This window comes from Pleurodeles waltl, chromosome 4_1 (genome assembly GCF_031143425.1).
Source record: "Pleurodeles waltl isolate 20211129_DDA chromosome 4_1, aPleWal1.hap1.20221129, whole genome shotgun sequence".
Taxonomy (NCBI): Eukaryota; Metazoa; Chordata; class Amphibia; order Caudata; family Salamandridae; genus Pleurodeles; species Pleurodeles waltl.
The window spans coordinates 938,813,598-938,834,750 of record NC_090442.1 but is presented as its reverse complement, the minus strand read 5'-3'; the positions used below and the strand labels follow the sequence as shown (position 1 = coordinate 938,834,750).

Below are 21,153 nucleotides of genomic sequence, written 5' to 3'. Positions count from 1 at the left end.
TAGTACCAAGGGCCCTGATGCCAAGGAAGGTCTCTAAGGGCTGCAGCATGTCTTATGCCACCCTGGAGACCTCTCACTCAGCACAGACACACTGCTTGCCAGCTTGTGTGTGCTAGTGAGGACAAAACGAGTAAGTCGACATGGCACTCCCCTCAGGGTGCCATGCCAGCCTCTCACTGCCTATGCAGTATAGGTAAGCCACCCCTCTAGCAGGCCTTACAGCCCTAAGGCAGGGTGCACTATACCATAGGTGAGGGTACCAGTGCATGAGCATGGTACCCCTACAGTGTCTAAACAAAACCTTAGACATTGTAAGTGCAGGGTAGCCATAAGAGTATATGGTCTGGGAGTCTGTCAAACACGAACTCCACAGCACCATAATGGCTACACTGAAAACTGGGAAGTTTGGTATCAAACTTCTCAGCACAATAAATGCACACTGATGCCAGTGTACATTTTATTGTAAAATACACCACAGAGGGCACCTTAGAGGTGCCCCCTGAAACTTAACCGACTATCTGTGTAGGCTGACTAGTTTTAGCAGCCTGCCACAAACCGAGACATGTTGCTGGCCCCATGGGGAGAGTGCCTTTGTCACTCTGAGGCCAGTAACAAAGCCTGCACTGGGTGGAGATGCTAACACCTCCCCCAGGCAGGAATTGTCACACCTGGCGGTGAGCCTCAAAGGCTCACCTCCTTTGTGCCAACCCAGCAGGACACTCCAGCTAGTGGAGTTGCCCGCCCCCTCCGGCCAGGCCCCACTTTTGGCGGCAAGGCCGGAGAAAATAATGAGAAAAACAAGGAGGAGTCACTGACCAGTCAGGACAGCCCCTAAGGTGTCCTGAGCTGAAGTGACTCTAACTTTTAGAAATCCTCCATCTTGCAGATGGAGGATTCCCCCAATAGGGTTAGGATTGTGACCCCCTCCCCTTGGGAGGAGGCACAAGGAGGGTGTACCCACCCTCAGGGCTAGTAGCCATTGGCTACTAACCCCCCAGACCTAAACACGCCCTTAAATTTAGTATTTAAGGGCTACCCTGAACCCTAGAAAATTAGATTCCTGCAACTACAAGAAGAAGGACTGAGCAGCTGAAAACCCCTGCAGCGGAAGACCAGAAGACGACAACTGCCTTGGCTCCAGAAACTCACCGGCCTGTCTCCTGCCTCCCAAAGATCCTGCTCCAGCGACGCCTTCCAAAGGGACCAGCGACCTCGACATCCTCTGAGGACTGCCCCTGCTTCGAAAAGACAAGAAACTCCCGAGGACAGCGGACCTGCTCCAAGAAAAGCTGCAACTTTGTTTCCAGCAACTTTAAAGAACCCTGCAAGCTCCCCGCAAGAAGCGTGAGACTTGCAACACTGCACCCGGCGACCCCGACTCGGCTGGTGGCGATCCAACACCTCAGGAGGGACCCCAGGACTACTCTGATACTGTGAGTACCAAAACCTGTCCCCCCTGAGCCCCCACAGCGCCGCCTGCAGAGGGAATCCCGAGGCTTCCCCTGACCGCGACTCTTTGAATCCAAAGTCCCGACGCCTGGGAGAGACCCTGCACCCGCAGCCCCCAGGACCTGAAGGACCGGACTTTCACTGGAGAAGTGACCCCCAGGAGTCCCTCTCCCTTGCCCAAGTGGAGGTTTCCCCGAGGAATCCCCCCCTTGCCTGCCTGCAGCGCTGAAGAGATCCCGAGATCTCTCATAGACTAACATTGCGAACCCAACGCTTGTTTCTACACTGCACCCGGCCGCCCCCGCGCCGCTGAGGGTGAAATTTCTGTGTGGACTTGTGTCCCCCCCGGTGCCCTACAAAACCCCCCTGGTCTGCCCTCCGAAGACGCGGGTACTTACCTGCAAGCAGACCGGAACCGGGGCACCCCCTTCTCTCCATTCTAGCCTATGTGTTTTGGGCACCACTTTGAACTCTGCACCTGACCGGCCCTGAGCTGCTGGTGTGGTGACTTTGGGGTTGCTCTGAACCCCCAACGGTGGGCTACCTTGGACCAAGAACTAAGCCCTGTAAGTGTCTTACTTACCTGGTTAACCTAACAAATACTTACCTCCCCTAGGAACTGTAAAAATTGCACTAAGTGTCCACTTTTAAAACAGCTATTTGTCAATAACTTGAAAAGTATACATGCAATTTTGATGATTTGAAGTTCCTAAAGTACTTACCTGCAATACCTTTCGAATGAGATATTACATGTAGAATTTGAACCTGTGGTTCTTAAAATAAACTAAGAAAAGATATTTTTCTATATAAAAACCTATTGGCTGGATTTGTCTCTGAGTGTGTGTACCTCATTTATTGTCTATGTGTATGTACAACAAATGCTTAACACTACTCCTTGGATAAGCCTACTGCTCGACCACACTACCACAAAATAGAGCATTAGTATTATCTATTTTTACCACTATTTTACCTCTAAGGGGAACCCTTGGACTCTGTGCATGCTATTCCTTACTTTGAAATAGCACATACAGAGCCAACGTCCTACAGGCCTCATGTCTAATCTGGCATGTGGGACTATTGCTATGCAAGATGCCATCATTCCTAGAATCGTCATGATAAATCTTACATTGTATTGTTGATTTGGCTGTATGAGTGGTATTAAGATTTGGAAAGCTTGTATCCTTTGTATATTTGGATACGCTAGAGCTAGCTGAGTATTTAGGATAGCGCCTAGCTACGGTTGTACTTGTGCTGGTTTAAGGGGTGACTTTTGGTAGTTTATAGAAAACCCTAGTGTGTGCAGAGTTTCTATCACATAACGAGTTTATTTTTGGCATTGTGTAAGATTGCTTGATTTTATTAGCCAATCGTCTAAATATGGAAAGACATGGATGTGTTGTCTTCATAAGTATGCCACAAATAGTGCTAGACACTTTGTGAACAACCTTGGAGCTGTTATGCCAAATGGCAATACTTTGAACTGGTAGTGTTTTCCTGCTATGACAAACCTGAGGTATTTTCTGTGAGCTAGGTGGATGGGTATGTGGAAATACGCATCCTTGAGGTCTAGAGCAGTCATAAAATCTTGTTTTTGCAATAGTGGAATAACATTTTGCAGAGTTACCATGTGAAAGTGCTCTGACAAGATGTATAGACTGAGGGGCTTGAGATCTAATATGGGACTGAGGGTGCCATCTTTTTTGGGAATTATGAAGTATAGTGAGAATACTCCTGTTCCTTTTTGGGACTGTGGAACTAATTCTATTGCTTGTTTGAACAGTAGAGATTGTACCTCTTGTAACAGAACTGTATGTTCGGGGAACAACTTGTATTATCTTGGCGGAATGTTTGGAGGGGTGGTTATCAATTCTAGGCAATAGCCATTGCGAATAATTGATAATACCCAGTTGTCTGTGGTGACATTTTGATCAAGAGAGTGGAACTCCTGTAGTCTTCCCCCAACAGGAGATGTGTGGAGTGGAACGGAGGGAAGTCACTGTTTAGGTTGTGTTGTTGTTTATTTCTAAAGTATTGACCCCTATATGATCCTCTAAACCCACCTCGTTGATACTGGGTTTGTTGTGGTTGCTTTGTTTGGGAGGTGGAAGCCTCGAAGGATTGTGGTTTAAAACCTCCTCGAAACTGTGGCCTGCGAAATGGACCTCTATATGGGGTGGTGTACAAAGCGCCCATTGCTTTCGCAGTATCGGAGTCCTTTCTCAGATTTTCAATAGTGGTGTCCACTTCTGGGCCAAAGAGGTGCTTTTTTTTTTAATCAAAAGGCATGGTAAGTACAGCCTGTTGAATTTCTGGTTTAAAACCAAAGGAGCGCAGCCATGCATGTCTTCTAATTGTGATGGCAGTGTTTACGCTCCTTGCAGCTGTATCAGCAGCATCAAGGGCAGATCTTATTTGATTATTACTAATCGCTTGTCCCTCTTCAACTACTTGCTGTGCCCTCTTCTGGTGCTCCTTTGGGATATGCTGTATAATATCTTGCATTTCATCCCAATGGGTCCTATCATAGCGGGCTTGAAGTGCCTGAGAATTAGCAATTCTCCATTGATTCGCTGCCTGTCTAACAACTCTTTTCCCCCCGCTGCATCACATTTTCTGCTCTCCTTATCAGGAGGCGGTGCATCTCCTGAAGACTGGCTATTTGCCCTCTTTCTTGATGCACTGACTACCACTGAATCCGGAGGCACCTGATGACTAATATAATCTGGGTCAGAGGGTGCAGGCTTATACTTTTTATCAATGGTAGGTGTGATAATCCTAGATTTTACAGGCTCGCTAAAAATTTGGTGTGCGTGTTTTAACATTACTGGTAACACTGGGAGACACTGGTATTTGGCATGTGTAGAAGATAGTGTATTAAATAAGAATACTTCTTCCAATGGCTCTGAATGCATGGTTACCCCATGATAAAGCTGCTGCCCTGGAAATGACCTGATTGTATGCAGTGGTATCTTCTGGTGGAGATGGTTTTGATGGGTAAGTATCTGGGTCATTATCTGGGATGGGATCAGGGTCATAAAGATCCCATGGGTCTGCAGTATCTCCTTGTGAAAAAAATGAATATGTTGGAGAAGGCATTGGTGGTAGGCTGGTGTAAGGTGGGACAGGTAATTGTGGAGAATGAGGAGGAGAAGTATGAAGAGGTATTGGCTTCTCCTTTTGTTTTTGCACATATGCTGGTGGCTGTACAGAGTCCAGTTCCTCTTGGAAAGCCAGTTTTCTTTTTGTTTTTAAAGGAGGTGCAGTGACAATCCTTCCTGTCTCTTTATGGATGTGTATTCTGGATTGTCTCTCATCCATGATTTGCAAAATGGGCTCAATGTCAGGCTCTTCCACAGAGGTGTTTTGGGTTTCTCTCAATTTTTTGAAAGTCCTTGTTACTCTATGTAAGGAAATGCCTCCTTGGCATGGTTACCCCCTGACTTTTTGCCTTTGCTGATGCCAATTTATGATTTGAAAGTGTGCTGAGGCCTGCTAACCAGGCCCCAGCACCAGTGTTCTTTCCCTAAACCTGTACCTTTGTTTACACAATTGGCACACCCTGGCATCCAGGTTAAGTCCCTTGTAACTGGTACCCCTGGTACCAAGGACCCTGATGCCAGGGAAGGTCTCTAAGGGTTGCAGCATGTCTTATGCCACCCTGGGGACCCCTCACTCAGCACAGACACACTGCTTGCCAGCTTGTGTGTGCTGATGGGGAGAAAATGACTAAGTCGACATGGCACTCCCCTCAGAGTGCCCTGCCAACCTCACACTGCCTATGGCATAGATAAGTCACCCCTCTAGCAGGCCTTACAGCCCTAAGGCAGGGTGCACTATACCATAGGTGAGGGCATAGGTGCATGAGCACTATGCCCCTACAGTGTCTAAGCAAAACCTTAGACATTGTAAGTGCAGGGTAGCCATAAGAGTATATGGTCTGGGAGTCAGTCATACACGAACTCCACAGCACCATAATGGCTATACTGAAAACTGGGAAGTTTGGTATCAAACTTCTCAGCACAATAAAAGCACACTGATGCCAGTGTACATTTTATTGTGAAATACACCCCAGAGGGCATCTTAGAGATGCCCCCTGAAAACATACCCGACTTCCAGTGTGGGCTGACTAGTTTTGCCAGCCTGCCACACACCAGACATGTTGCTGGCCACATGGGGAGAGTGCCTTTGTCTCTCTGTGGCTAGTAACAAAGCCTGTACTGAGTGGAGGTGCTTCTCACCTCCCCCTGCAGGAACTGTAACACCTGGCGGTGAGCCTCAAAGGCTCACCCCCTTTGTTATAGGGCCACAGGGCATTCCAGCTAGTGGAGATGCCCGCCCCCTCCGGCCACGGCCCCACTTTTGGCGCAAGGTCGGAGGAGATAATGAGAAAAACAAGGAGGAGTCACTGGCCAGTCAGGACAACCCCTAAGGAGTGCTGAGCTGAGGTGACTCTGACTTCTAGAAATCCTCCATCTTGCAGATGGAGGATTCCCCCAATAGGATTAGGGATGTGCCCCCCTCCCCTCAGGGAGGAGGCACAAAGAGGGTGTAGCCACCCTCAGGGCTAGTTGCCATTGGCTACTAACCCCCCAGACCTAAACACACCCCTAAATTGAGTATTTAGGGGCCCCCACAACCCAGCAAGATAGATTCCTGCAACCTGAAGACGAAGAAGGACTGCTGACCTGAAAGCCCTGCAGAGAAGACGGAGACACCAACTGCTTTGGCCCTAGCCCTACCGGCCTGTCTCCCCACTTCAAGAAAAACTGCAACAGCGACGCGTCCCCCAGGGTCCAGCGACCTCTGAAGCCTCAGAGGACTATCCTGCATCTAAAAGGACCAAGACCTCCCGAAGACAGCAGCCCTGTTCCACAAAGACTGCAACTTTGCAACAAAGAAGCAACCTTTAAAGACCACACGTTTTCCGCTGGAAGCGTGAGACTTTCCACTCTGCACCCGACACCCCCGGCTTGACCTGCGGAGAACCAACACTACAGGGAGGACTCCCCGGCGACTGCGAACCTGTGAATAGCCAGAGCTGACCCCCCATAGGCCCCCCCAGCGATGCCTGCAGAGGGAATCCAGAGGCTCCCCCTGACCGCGACTGCCTGCTTCTAAGAACCCGACGCCTGGTAAAGACACTGCACCCGCAGCCCCCAGGACCTGAAGGATCCGACCTCCAGTGCAGAAGCGACCCCCAGGTGGCCCTCTCCCTTGCCCAGGTGGTGGCTACCCAGAGGAGCCCCCCCCCTTGCCTGCCTGCTTCGTTGAAGAGACCCCTGGGTCTCCCATTGAACTCCATTGCAAACCTGACGCCTTTTTGCACTCTGCACCCGGCCTCCCCGTGCCGCTGAGAGTGTACTTTTTGTGCTGACTTGTGTCCCCCCCGGTGCCCTACAAAACCCCCCTGGTCTGCCCTCCGAAGACGCGGGTACCTACCTGCTGGCAGACTGGAAACGGGGCACCCCCTTCTCCATTGAAGCCTATGTGTTTTGGGCACCACTTTGACCTCTGCACCTGACCGGCCCTGACCTGCTGGTGTGGTAACTTTGGGGTTGCCCTGAACCCCCAACGGTGGGCTACCTTGGACCCAACTGTGAACCCTGTAGGTGGTTTACTTACCTGCAAAACTAACAAATACTTACCTCACCCAGGAACTGTTGAAATTTGCACTGTCTAGTTTTAAAATAGCTTATTGCCATTTTTGCCAAAGCTGTACATGCTATTGTGATGATTCTAAGTTCCTAAGATACCTAAGTGAAATACCTTTCATTTAAAGTATTGTTTGTAAATCTTGAACCTGTGGTTCTTAAAATAAACTAACAAAAAAAATATATTTTTCTATATAAAAACCTATTGGCCTGGAATTGTCTTTGAGTGTGTGTTCCTCATTTATTGCCTGTGTGTGTACAACAAATGCTTAACACTTACCTCTGATAAGCCTACTGCTCGACCACACTACCATAAAATAGAGTATTAGAATGATCTCTTTTTGCCACTATCTTACCTCTAAGGGGAACCCTTGGACTCTGTGCATGCTATTTCTTACTTTGAAATAGTACATACAGAGCCAACTTCCTACACTCTGTATGTGAGGATTTTTTTGGCTCCGAAGGTTGTCGTTTTTTCGGTCCCGAAAATGTATTGGAAGGTCTTGGCTCCCAAGCGGACTGACGAATTTTCGACTCCGAAGAATAGCCTTTTTTACTGGAGTCCGAAATGGAGCCTTTGAAAGATTTACTTGACTCCGAAGTAGCCAGAGTGGCCTTTTTCGGCTCCGACCCCAAAGGACGGTTGCATACAGTCTTTTTTCGGGCAGCACCATGGCCTTCCGACAGTGGTGTACCCAAGGCCTTAGAATGTCTTTTGTGCAGGGGTTTGGGGGCAGACGTACTCACATACTGTCCAGCTGTGATGGGTGTGTCGTCCTCCGATTCCTGTTCGGAGTCTGTGTCTCGGATGGAGACTGCGGTCTGTGCCTGCTCTTCTTCAGTGACACCGAGATGTTCACTGCTTTTTGACGTCATTTCAAGTCATCTAGCTCTACGATCTCTGAGAGACTTCTTTGAACAAAATGATCTCACAATATTCCTCCCGATGGACTGGAGAGAGGCACAAATTACAAACCAAGTGCTGGTCTGTATAGGGGTACTTTGCGCTGCACCAAGGGATGAAGCGGAATGAAGTCCGATCCAACAGGCTTTCCATGTGGTAGGCCCAATAGGCCCGAGATGGGCGCACAAGCCCCGAAGGGTGAAAAAGAAGATTCTGACCGTACTACCGGTTCAATGCTAGATGGACAACGCAATCGAAACAATACCGACGAATAAGAAGATTTTTTAAAGTTTTCCAAATCGAAATCTCGCAGAGAGAGGAAACACGTCCGAACCCGACGGCAGAAAGAAAGCAATCTGAAAGAAAACAATCTAACAATAGAGCAGATGCCCATGCGCAATTGAACTGAGAGGAGGAGTCACTCGATCCCGTGACTCTGAAAAGACTTCTTTGAAGAAAAACAACTTGTAACACTCTGGGCCCAACACTAGATGTTGGAAGGGTATGCATAGCATGTGTATCTGCAGCTACACATGCCATCGAACATATATATATATATATATATATATATATATATATGGAAAATGTCACTTACCCAGTGTACATCTGTTCGTGGCATGAGACGCTGCAGATTCACATGCTGTGCATTATCCTGCCATCTAGTGTTGGGCTCGGAGTGTTACAAGTTGTTTTTCTTCAGAGAAGTCTTTTCGAGCCACGAGACCGAGGGACTCCTCCCTTTCGGCTCCATTGCGCATGGGCGTCGACTCCATCTTAGATTGTTTTCCCCGCAGAGGGTGAGGTAGGAGTTGTGAGTATACTAGATGTGCCCATGCAATGGAGTAGGTATGTATGTACATAATGTGTATTAAAATAATATTTATTTACAAATTTACAATTCTCATTCAACTAATAACGGCTACAGGCTCCCGGGGAGGTGGGAGGGCGCATGTGAATCTGCAGCGTCTCATGCCACGAACAGATGTACACTGGGTAAGTGACATTTTCCGTTCGGTGGCATGTGTAGCTGCAGATACACATGCTGTGCATAGACTAATAAGCAGTAATCTCCCCAAAATGCGGTGGCTTAGCCTCTAGGAGTTGAAGTTGTCTGAAATAATGTTCTTAATACAGCCTGTCCTACTGTGGCTTGTTGTATTGCTAACACATCTACACAGTAATGCTTAGTGAATGTATGAGGCGTAGACCAAGTGGCTGCCTTACAAATTTCCATCATAGGTATATTTCCCAGAAAGGCCATTGTGGCGCCTTTTTTCCTAGTGGAATGTGCTCTTGGTGTAATGGGTAGATCTCTTTTTGCTTTAATATAGCAAGTTTGAATACATTTAACTATCCATCTGGCGATGCCTTGTTTGGATATAGGATTACCTGCATGAGGTTTTTGGAAGGCTACGAACAATTGTTTTGTTTTACGAAATTGTTTTGTTCTGTCAATGTAATACATTAGTGCTCTTTTTATGTCTAATGTATGTAAGGCTCTTTCGGCTACTGAGTCTGGTTGTGGAAAGAAGACTGGGAGTTCCACTGTTTGGTTTAAGTGGAATGGTGATATGACCTTTGGTAGGAATTTGGGATTTGTACGGAGAACCACTTTATGTTTATATGTTTGTATAAAGGGTTCTTGAATAGTAAATGCTTGTATCTCACTTACTCTTCTAAGTGATGTGATAGCTACTAGGAAGGCTACTTTCCAAGTTAAGTATTGCATCTCAGAAGAGTGCATGGGTTCGAATGGTGGTCCCATGAGTTGTGTTAATACAATATTAAGGTTCCATGAAGGTACTGGTGGTGTCCTTGGGGGTATGATTCTTTTTAGTCCCTCCATAAATGCTTTGATGACTGGGATTCTAAAAAGCGATGTTGTATGTGTAATCTGCAGATAGGCAGATATTGCAGTGAGATGTATTTTAATGGAAGAGAATGCTAGATTAGACTTTTGTAAGTGTAATAAGTAGCTTACAATGTCCTTTGTGGAGGCATGTAGTGGTTGAATCTGATTAGTGTGGCAGTAGTAAAAAATATTTTCCATTTGTTTGCGTAACAATGTCTTGTTGTAGGTTTTCTTGCTTGTTTAATGACCTCCATACATTCTTGTGTAAGGTTTAAATGTCCAAATTCTAAGACTTCAGGAGCCAGATTGCTAGATTGAGCGATGCTGGATTCGGGTGTCTGATCTGTTGTTTGTGTTGTGTTAACAGATCTGGTATGTTTGGTAATTTGATGTGAGGTACTACTGATAAGTCCAACAGTGTTGTGTACCACGGTTGGCGATATGAGTATTAGTTTGAGTTTGTTTTGACTTAGTTTGTTGACCAGATAAGGAATGAGTGGGAGAGGGGGAAAAGCGTAAGCAAATATCCCTGACCAACTGTGTGGTTACCTGTACGCGAAGTTTTGGCATTTTGCGTTTTCTTTTGTTGCAAATAGGTCTATGTTTGGTGTTCCCCAGCGGAGGAAGTGATCCTGTAGGATCTGGGGATGAATTTCCCATTCATGAGTTTGCTGGTGATCTCGACTGAGATTGTCGGCTAACTGATTCTGAATGCCTGGGATGTATTGTGTTATCAGGCGAATGTGAATTGCCCAATGCCAAACTTTTTGTGTTAAGAGACACAGTTGTGATGAGTGTGCCCCCCCCCTGTTTGTTGAGATAACACATTGTTGTCATGTTGTCGGTTTTGACAAGAATGTGTTTGTGGGCTACTAGTGGTTGAAATGCTTTTAATGCTAGAAACACTGCTAGCAGTTCCAAATGATTTATGTGAAATTGTTTTTGTTGAATGTCCCATTGACCCTGTATGCTGTGCTTGTTGAGGTGTGCTCCCCACCCCATCATGGAAGCATCTGTTGTGATCACACTTTGAGGCACTGGGTCTTGGAATGGCCGCCCTTGGTTTAAATTTATAGGGTTCCACCACTGAAGCGAGAAGTGTGTTTGGCAGTCTATCAACACTAGATCTTGAAGTTGACCCTGTGCTTGTGTCCACTGTTTTGCTAGGCACTGTTGTAAGGGCTGCATGTGTGATCTTGCGTTTGGGACAATGGCTATGCATGAAGAGATCATGCCTAGAAGTTTCATCACTAATTTTACATGATATTGTTGGTTTGGGTGCATGCTTTGTATTACGTTTTGGAATGCTTGTACCCTTTGTGGACTTGGAGTGGCAATCCCTTTTTTTGTGTTGATTATCGCTCCTAAGTATTGTTGTATTTGACACAGTTGTAAGTGTGATTTTAGGTAGTTTATTGAGAACCCTAGTTTGTGAAGGGTTTCTATGACGTATTTTGTGTGTTGAAGACACTGTTTCTGAGTGTTGGTTTTTATTAACCAATCGTCTAGATACAGGAATACGTGTATGTAAATACCCTTGGTGCTGTTGTTATCCCGAATGGTAACACTTTGAATTGGTAATGTACTCCTTGGATTACAAACCTTAAGTATTTCCTGTGTGAAGTATGTATGGGTATATGGAAGTACGCACCCTTGAGATCTAATGTTGACATGTAGCTTTGTTGTTTGAGCAAGGGGATCACGTCTTGAAGTGTTACGATGTGAAAGTGATCTGATTTGATGTAAAGATTTAGTGTTCTGAGATCTAAGATGGGTCCCAGAGTTTTGTCCTTTTTGGGTATTAGAAAATACAGGGAATAAACACCTGTTCCTTTCTGATGGTTGGGTACCAGTTCTATTGCCTCTTTTTGTAACAACGCTTGGACTTCTAGTTGTAATGGATCCAAGTGCTGTTTGGACATGTTGTGTGTTCTTGGAGGCACATTTGGTGGCAATTGTAGGAATTATATGCAATAACCATGTTGGATAATGGCTAGGACCCACGAGTCTGTAGTTATTTCTTCCCAATTTTTGTAATAATCTGTGAGTCTCCCCCCCACTGGTGTTATGTGTTGGGGATTTGTGACATTGAAGTCACTGTTTAGTTTGTGGGGTCTTGGGCTTTGGAATTTCCCTCTGGTTTTAGGGAACTGTCCACCTCTATATTGTCTCCGAAAGCCTCCTCTTTGATACTGGCCCTGGTATGTGGGTCTGGCTTGTGAGGTTGAGGGTTCTGTGCTTTGGGCTCGAAACCCCCCTCTAAAGTGTGGGTTCCTAAAGGTGCCTCTGCTCTGTGGGGAGTAGAGCGCGCCCATGGCTTTGGCCGTGTCAGTGTCCTTTTTTAGCTTCTCTATAGCTGTAGCCACCTCCGGCCCAAACAACTGTTGTCCATTAAAAGGCATATTAAGCACAGCCTGTTGGATCTCTGGTTTAAATCCGGAGGTGCGGAGCCATGCGTTTTTCCGAATAGTGACTGCTGTGTTCACAGTTCTGGCGGCTGTGTCCGCTGCATCCATTGCCGATCGTATCTGGTTGTTGGAGATACTTTGGCCCTCCTCCACCACTTGCTGTGCATGCTTTTGAAACTCCTTGGGAAGATGTTCAATAAAATGCTGCATTTCATCCCAATGAGCCCTGTCATATCTTGCCAATAAAGCCTGTGAATTGGCAATGCACCATTGATTGGCTGCCTGTGCTGCAACTCTTTTCCCCGCTGCATCAAACTTTCGACTTTCTTTGTCGGGTGGTGGTGCATCCCCAGAAGTCTGTGAGTTTGCCCTTTTGCGTGCTGCGCCTGCTACCACTGAGTCAGGTTTTAGTTGTTGCGTGATGTACACAGGGTCCGTAGGGGGAGGCTTGTACTTTTTTTTCACCCTAGGTGTAATGGCTCTGCATTTGATGGGGTCTTAAAACACTTGTTTTGCGTGTTTTAACATCCCTGGTAACATCGGCAGACTCTTGTACTGGCTGTGTGTTGACGACAAAGTATTAAATAAAAAATCATCCTCAATAGGTTCAGCATGCAGTGCTACATTGTGAAAAGTAGCTGCTCTGGACACCACCTGCATGTAAGCAGTACTGTCTTCAGGTGGTGACGGTCTTGCCGGGTAGAAGTCTGGACTATTGTCAGATACTGGTGCATCATATAGATCCCATGCATCTGGGTCATCCTGGGTCATCCCTGTGTGCGTTGGAGATTGCATCATAGGGGGTGTTGCAATTGGTGACAGTTGCGGTGAGTGCTGTGGCGATGGTTGTGGCGAAAAACGTGGTGGAGTTTTTTCTTTCGCCACCTTTGCTTTTGGCTGTTTATCTGTTTCTTGGAAAGCAAGTTTCCTTTTCATTTTAATAGGTCGAAGAGTTCTTATTTTCCCTGTGTCTTTCTGAATATGGAGCCTTCTTTGTGTATAGTCTGGCTCTCCCAGCTCCAATTCTTGTCCAAATTTATGGCCTTGAAGTTGTGATGACAGGCCTTGTTCTTCAGAATAGGAGCTCTGTTTCGTCTCTGATGCTGGGTGTTTCGGCACTGAAACTTTTTCCGCAGTCTTTTTCGGCTCCGAAGCCACCTTTTTCGGTTTCGGGGTGCCGATCTCTCGGTGCCGACTTTGGTCGGAGCCGGTATCTCGGTGTCGGGTCTGGTTGGAACCAGTATCTCGGTGCCGAGTATACTCTGTACCGGTATCTCAACCGGAGTCGGATGTTTTCGACACGTGTGTGCCCTTTTTCGGTGCCAATGGTTGGTCACCGTGTTTACGGGTTAAGCCATGGCCTGCCGGCGGTGGCGTCCCCTGGGCTTTCATTATTTTGGTGTGAGTTTTGGCTGGGGCAGTTTTACTCACGGTTTTCGCCGGCTGCTCACTTTCGGCCTCGTCCGAGTCCGAATCCGGAATGGAGTAAGTCTTCTCCTCTTCGACGTCGTGTTGTCCTGACGGCGTCAATGCCATTTGAAGCCTTCGAGCTCTCCGGTCCTGTAGCGTCTTTTTCGACCGAAATGCCCGGCAGGCCTCGCAGGTATTCTCTTTGTGTTTGGGGGACAAACACAAATTACAGACCAAATGCTGGTCTGTGTAAGGATACTTATTGTGGCATTCGGGGCAGAAGCGGAATGGGGTCCGTTCCATTAGCCTTGAAGACCCACACGGTCGGGCCGACCAGGCCCCGTCTGGGAATGGAAGCCCCGAAGGGCTACCGGAGCTCTTCTTTTATCCGGTGTTGATCTGCTATAACTAACCTGATACCGAACGCAAACAATACCGTCGAGTTTTCCGAGATTTAACTAACTTTCCAAACCGAAACACGGAGCGAAGAGGAACACGTCCGAACCCGATGGCGGAAAGAAAACAATCTAAGATGGAGTCGACGCCCATGCGCAATGGAGCCGAAATGGGAGGAGTCCCTCGATCTCGTGACTCGAAAAGACTTCTTCGAAGAAAAACAACTTGTAACACTCTGAGCCCAACACTAAATGGCGGGATATGCACAGCATGTGTATCTGCAGCTACACATGCCATCGAACATATGGATAAGTTACTTACCTGTAAATCCTAGTTCTCTTCCAGGGGTATCCTCATCAAAGTCATAAACATTGAATATTCCCGCCCTTGTGCGGGGACCCCGGAGCATATATAAAATACACATATATAAAGTATGAAATATGCACGAAAAATATATATAGCATTTTTAGTAGACAAATTTTCATACGAAACTCATATATACATGTGTAAACAGCAATGCAGACTATAATCATAAATAGGCTAAAATGCTTTATTTCTATGGAGTTTTTTTTTTTTTTTTTTTAAATTGTTCTCAAAACTACAATAAGAGAAAAAATATCTATTTAAACCATACCACTGAGACCAGGGAAATCAGCAGTAGTAATCATCAGAGAAAAAAGATAAAAAACTACATTGAAAAACACTAGAGCATTCTTAGCCAATAGGCTGCATGCAGGTTAACACAGGAGAACCATAAAAACTTTGGCACCGTGCCTTTAAGACCCTGAGCACCTCCAGTATCCCACCATGCCTCAGGGGTGAAGGAGAGGTGACAGTTGGTTCACAGTTAGGTCAGTACTTTTTTACGGTGACAAGCTGTGTAGCCGATTCGAAAGATAGTGTGTCCTGCACTTCTAGGAGACGTGGTCCGGGGAGGAGGGTGGGTTGTTTATGACTTTGATGAGGATACCCCTGGAAGAGAACTAGGATTTACAGGTAAGTAACTTATCCTTCTCTTCCAGGGGATCCTCATCAATAGTCATAAACATTGAATAGATTAGCAAGTCCATCCCTTGACTCTGCAGACTGTCCAATAGAAGTGCAGGAATAGATATGTATCATGCAACCAAATTTCTCAGAGAGGTTTGCCCCACTTGGGCGTCTGCTCTTGCATCTGAGTCCAAACAGTAATGTCTAGTAAATGTATGTACAGACTTCCATGTAGCAGCCTTACAAATTTCAGATATTGGAACATTGTTAAGGAGGGCAGCAGTAGCCGCTTTTCCTCTTGTGGAATGCGCTTTAGGTCTAGCAATTAGTTGTTTGTTAGCCAACTGGTGTGCATTAACAGAAACTATCCATCTTGATATGGTTCGTTTAGATGCTGCCTCTCCTGTTCTCAAATGACCATAATTTACAAACAAGTGGTTGGAATGTCTAATCAACTTTGTTTTATCCAAATAAAATGTTAGCACTCTTTTCAGATCTAGGGAGTGCAACGCTTTCTCCGCCGGAGTCTCCGGATTGGGGAAGAAAGTTGGTAGAGAAATAGTCTGATTGATGTGGAATTCTGATACCACCTTCGATAGGAATGATGGGTGAGTTTGCAGAACTACTCTATTGTCATGAAAGACTGTGTACGGTTCTTTGGAGGACAAAGCCTGAATTTCACTGACCCTCCTTGCGGAAGTAATGGCTACCAAAAAAGCAGTTTTCCACGTAAGGTGTTGCAAAGAGGCTTTGTGTATAGGTTCGAAAGTAGGGCCCATAAGTTTTGACAGTACTATGTTCAGCTCCCATGGAGGGGAGGGTTTCCGAATCGGCGGAAAAACCTTTTTCAAACCTTCTAAGAAATCCTTGACTACTGGTTTCGTAAAGAAGGATTCCTGAGAAGGTGATTTACGATAGGCTGTAATGGCAGATAAATGTACCTTAATAGATGATACCTGCAGACCGGATTTTGCCAGATGGAGTAAGTAAGACAGTATGATCTCCTCCTGAGCCCATATGGGATTCTGACCTTGCTGACAGCACCATATGTAGAACCTCTTCCACTTAAACGTGTAAGAACGCCGCGTGGAAGGTCGTCTGGACTCCTTCAAGATGTTCATGCACTCCTGCGAGAGCCCTAGGTGCCCATACTGCAGGAATTCAGGAGCCATGCTGTCAAGCTCAGAGAGGGTAGGTTGGGGTGCAATACCCTGCCCTCCATCCTGCTCAGAAGATCCGGTCTGCACTGCAGCCTCCTGTGAGGTTGTTCCGATAGGTTGAGGAGATCTGTGTACCAGAACTGATGGGGCCATTGCGGAGCTATGAGAATCATTCTGATGCTGGATCTGTAAAGTTTGTTGATCACTGCCGGTATGAGGGGGATCGGTGGAAAAGCGTAGAGAAATATCCCTGACCAGTCGATCAACAGGGCATTCCCTCGAGATCCCGGACGGTAGAACCTGGACGCGAAGTCTGGGCATTTCCTGTTTACCTCGTCTGCGAAGAGATCCAATTGAGGCTGACCCCATTGAGCGAAGATGTCTTCGACGACTTCGCCGTGTAGGACCCAATCGTGGGCGTCCTCTAGGTGTCTGCTCAGGAAATCTGCTTCCACGTTTTGTTGACCTGGAAGGTGAACCGCTGTAAGCAACATTCCTCTGGCCAGGAGACAATGCCAGATTGTTTGGGACTCCCGAGAAAGAAGTAGGGATCTCGTTCACCATTGTCTGTTCAAATAATACATTGTGGTTGTATTGTCCGTTTGTATTAGGAGAGATTTCCCCTGAATCGATGGAGCAAAAGACTTGAGAGCCAGATGGACCGCTCTGAGCTCCAGCAGACTGATGTGGTAGTTCCTTTCGTTGTCGGACCACAGGCCCTGAGCTTGAAGGGGACCTAAATGAGCCCCCCATCCCTGAAGAGACGCATCCGTTACCAGAGTGTCGGATGGAATTACCTGGTGAAACGGAGCCTCTACTGACAGGTGAGGTCTGTACATCCACCATTGCAATGACTGACGTGCTGCTATCGGCAGCCACACTCTGTCCTCCCAGCGACCTGTCCTTTGGCTCCAGTTGTTTTCCAACGCCTCTTGGAGAGGCCCCATATGTAGCCTGGCATTCGGGACAATGAAAATGCATGATGCCATGGAGCCCAGCAGAGATGTCACCTGACGGGCCGTAGGTGCGTCAGATTTTAACAGGTCTTGACGCTTTTTCTCTATTGATAATAGTCGTTCCTCCGAAGGATACACTCTTTGGAGCTCTGTGTCTAGTATTGCTCCCAGGTAGTGGAGGTTCTGCATTGGAATCAAGTTGGACTTTTGGTAGTTGACTTAAAGACCTAGAGACTCGAAAACCTTGAGCACAATGTTCCGATGGGTTCTCGCCTGCTCCGGAGAGGAGGCTTTCAGTAGCCAATCATCTAGGTATGGGTAAATGAAGATTTTTTGTTTTCGTAGATGTGCCGCTACCACTGCCACGCATTTCGAAAAAACGCAGGGGGCAGATTTCAGGCCGAATGGTAGTACCTTGAACTGATAGTGCTGTGAGGCTATCTGGAAGCGCAGGAATTTCCGATGTTTGGGAACTATCGGGATGTGAAAGTATGCATCCTGCAGGTCGATGGAGCGCATCCAGTCTCCCTGATGTAGCTGAGGGAAAATCTGGTGAAGAGCCAGCATCCTGAACTTTTGCCTTTTTATGTACTTGTTCAGTAGCCGTAAGTCCAGAATTGGTCTGAAAATGCCCTCTCGGCCTTTTTTCGCTACTAGAAAATAACGGGAGTAAACCCCCTTCCCTCTGTGCACGATTGGAACTCTTTCTATTGCCTTCTTTCGTAAAAGGGCGAGAGCCTCTTTGCGCAATAGGCTGATGTGAGACGGATTGCATTTGGCTGGTGGCAAGTGCGGTGGAGGTTGTCAGAAAAGAAGAGAGTAGCCATTCTCAACAATGTTGAGCACCCATTTGTCTTTTGTGATAGACCGCCACTCGTGAATGAAGTCTGTGATACTTCCCCCCACCGGAGTGGTGCACAGTGTTAAGGGAAGTGAGTCCTCATTGTTTGGCCGGCGCTTTGGGTGTGGACTGTTGTGGTCTACTTGACCCTCGTTCCCTCGTGGTCTTACGAGCCTGAAAAAGCGGGCGTCCCTGCCTTTGCTGTGGCCTCAGGGACCAGTGAGGGGTTTGAACCCTCTGCTGGAAAGGGCACCTGTCATAAGGCCTATACCTTCGCCTGAAGTCTTTCTTCCTCTCCAGGCCTACTGCCCTCACGGTGTCCACTTCTGTCTTCATGCGCGCCATTTCTTCGTCCGTATGGGTACCAAACAGCAAATTCCCGTTGAACGGAAGATTCAGGATACGCTGTTGTGCTTCCTGTTTTAATCCAGTCAGTCTCAACCAGGAAGACCTTCTGGCACCAATCCCATATGCATATCCATGTGCAGCTAAGTCTGCCCCATCTGCCGCTGCGCTGATGACCTGGTTGGAGACCAGACTTCCCTCTTGAAGGATCTCTTGGAAGTCCTGCCTGTCCTCTCTAGGTAATTTTTCTGTAAACCTGTAAACCTGTTCAGAGAGTCCCACAGTGAACGGTCATATCTGCCTAGATGCCACCGTGCCGCCCATTTTTCTCCCCAGAGAGTCTAGATGTCTGCTCTTTGTCTGGTGGAACCGTGGAGGATGATGCCACTGAGTGAGTTTTTAAGAAATAAAGGATCTTGTTCAGGCGCTTTATATTTTTTCAAAATCCTAGCAGGAGCCAATTTGAGGGTGGCTGGCGCTAAAAAGGTGTCCATGGTTGGCTGCAACAGACCAGGCACTAGCGGCAGTAGCTTTTTCGAAACCGCTCTATGCTGTAGAGTCTCAAAAATGACTGATGAGGAGGTTGATGGTTCTGGAACCTCTATGTTAAGCTTCTGTGCTCCCCTGACCAGCACCTCATTAAAAGTAGTGATGTCGTCCACTGGTGAAACCCTAGCTGGTGGAGAATCTGTTAAGGTGGGGGAGCATCGTCTGACAGATGACCCTGACGATGACCAAGAGGACGACCTTCTGTGTCTTGATCGTGACCTAGATCATCGCTGGGAACGTGACCTGCTGCGAGACGCTGTAGCAGAGCGCCCAGGCCTCGTGGTCGGCTGGCGAGAAGCAGAACGAGCCTGTCCTGCCTGCGCTGTCGGTGATGGTGTTCTCAGGAGAGAGGCAGTAGGAGAGTACATCCTTGAATACTGCGAATCCGGGGAGGCTGTTGGTCTGTTAAGGCTCCCCAACCATCTTGGTGACAAATTGATGGGTGAGACATGCCTCGACGATGCCGCTCTCGACCGAGATGAACCACTCCTTATGGAGACCACTGGAGATGGAGTGGTCTTATCTGCTGGCGGAAGCCAATGTTCTGCTCCCTGCAAGACAGGTAAAACCTGTGTCGACGTCGACAGCTGTAATGACTCAGTGACTTCTTCTTCCCACAGGAAGGGCATTTCACAAAAAGTGAAGGCATTTTTCTGTCAGGAAAAAACTTCCAAACTCAGACAATGATGTTAGATGTCGAGTAAAGTAGGAAAAAACGCTGTTCTAAAGTATTTTTCTGAGAAAAAATCAGAAAAACTGAGAGCTCAATGCTCCAGGATCCTCTCAGAAGAAGCCGGAAAAAAGAACTGACCTAACTGTGAACCAACTGTCACCTCTCCTTCACCCCTGAGGCATGGTGGGATACTGGAGGTGCTCAGGGTCTTAAAGGCACGGTGCCAAAGTTTTTATGGTTCTCCTGTGTTAACCTGCATGCAGCCTATTGGCTAAGAATGCTCCAGTGTTTTTCAATGTAGTTTTTTATCTTTTTTATCTGATGATTACTACTGCTGATTTCCCTGGGCTCAGTGGTATGGTTTTAGTAGATATTTTTTCTCTTATTGTAGTTTTGAGAACAATTAAAAAAAAAAAAAAAAATCCATAGAAATAAAGCATTTTAGCCTATTTATTCTGCATTGCTGTTTACACATGTATATATGAGTTTAGTATGAAAATTTGTCTACTAAAAATGCTATATATATTTTTCATGCATATTTCATACTTTATATATGTGTATTTTATATATGCTCCGGTGACCCCGCACAAGGGCGGGAATATTCAATGTTTATAACTATTGATGAGGATCCCCTGGAAGAGAAATATATATATCTATTGCTGTTTACTGCAAGCTTTTTAATGCTTTAGCTAGGACTCAAAATGCAAGCCACACGTACTGACTTTGACAATGCTTGTTAAGAGCAAGTACTCTGACTGATTTTAATGGCCTGTGACATATTTGTTTGTAAAGCGAGTTCTGGAGTGGGCAACATATTTTTGGGTTAACTGCCTCTTTTGAATCTCTTAACAATGTTGAATGCCTAGGTCTTGCTCTTGAAGGTGGGGAAAACAGATAATGAAACATATATGCAAAGTGATTCATCCAATCAAGGATTAGAGTACTCACATTGTCAATTTCAGCATTATGCAAAAAGAGCCAAGCTGAGTAAAGAAATCATAATCTGCATAGGCGTTTGAAAGAACAGGAGACAATCAAGCTCCTGAGGAGCTGCCAAAGACAATAAGCTATGCCATCAGGTGGATCTCTATATCACAGTTTGACCTCACGGAAACACAATTTTGAAGGCCAAAGGCAAAAGCTGGAGGAACTGGTCTAAGACATCTCGCTCGACCTCTGCAGGTTATTAGGAGTACTGATTACGTGCACACTTACCAACTTCTTTTATTGTCAAAAAATAGGACTAAAAAGAGCGTTTCCTCTGCTCTGGTCTGCATCTCTTCTCCAACTTTGAGCACTTCCATAGGAGGCACCGGTATTGCAACACCATTATGATGACAACCAACACGTGGCATATGAGGGTCAATTATCTGAAAGAAATATTACGAAGATCATTCTATGTATTTTCACCAATGACTAAAGGTTGCCTATATATTATAGAATATAATACAAGGTAACAAATTATTGCCTACTCATAAAATAGCAAAAGAAGAAATTAGAAAATACATTTCTTTTAAATAACAAAGCTTATTCTGGCCTGCTTTTCCCATTAAAACAAAGATTAAATGA

The 21,153-nt window shown here is 46.3% G+C and overlaps 1 protein-coding gene across 3 annotated transcripts in view; it reads right to left on the bottom strand.

Moving 5' to 3' along the window:
• Positions 1–21,153, bottom strand: part of BRD1 (bromodomain containing 1) — a 453,076-nt gene that overhangs the window by 43,927 nt on the left and 387,996 nt on the right. For all 3 annotated transcript variants that reach the window (XM_069229712.1, XM_069229714.1, XM_069229713.1), the window contains exon 12: positions 20,800–20,954. In XM_069229712.1, coding sequence (XP_069085813.1) covers positions 20,800–20,954 — 155 coding nt within the window. The remainder of the gene's footprint in view (positions 1–20,799; positions 20,955–21,153) is intronic.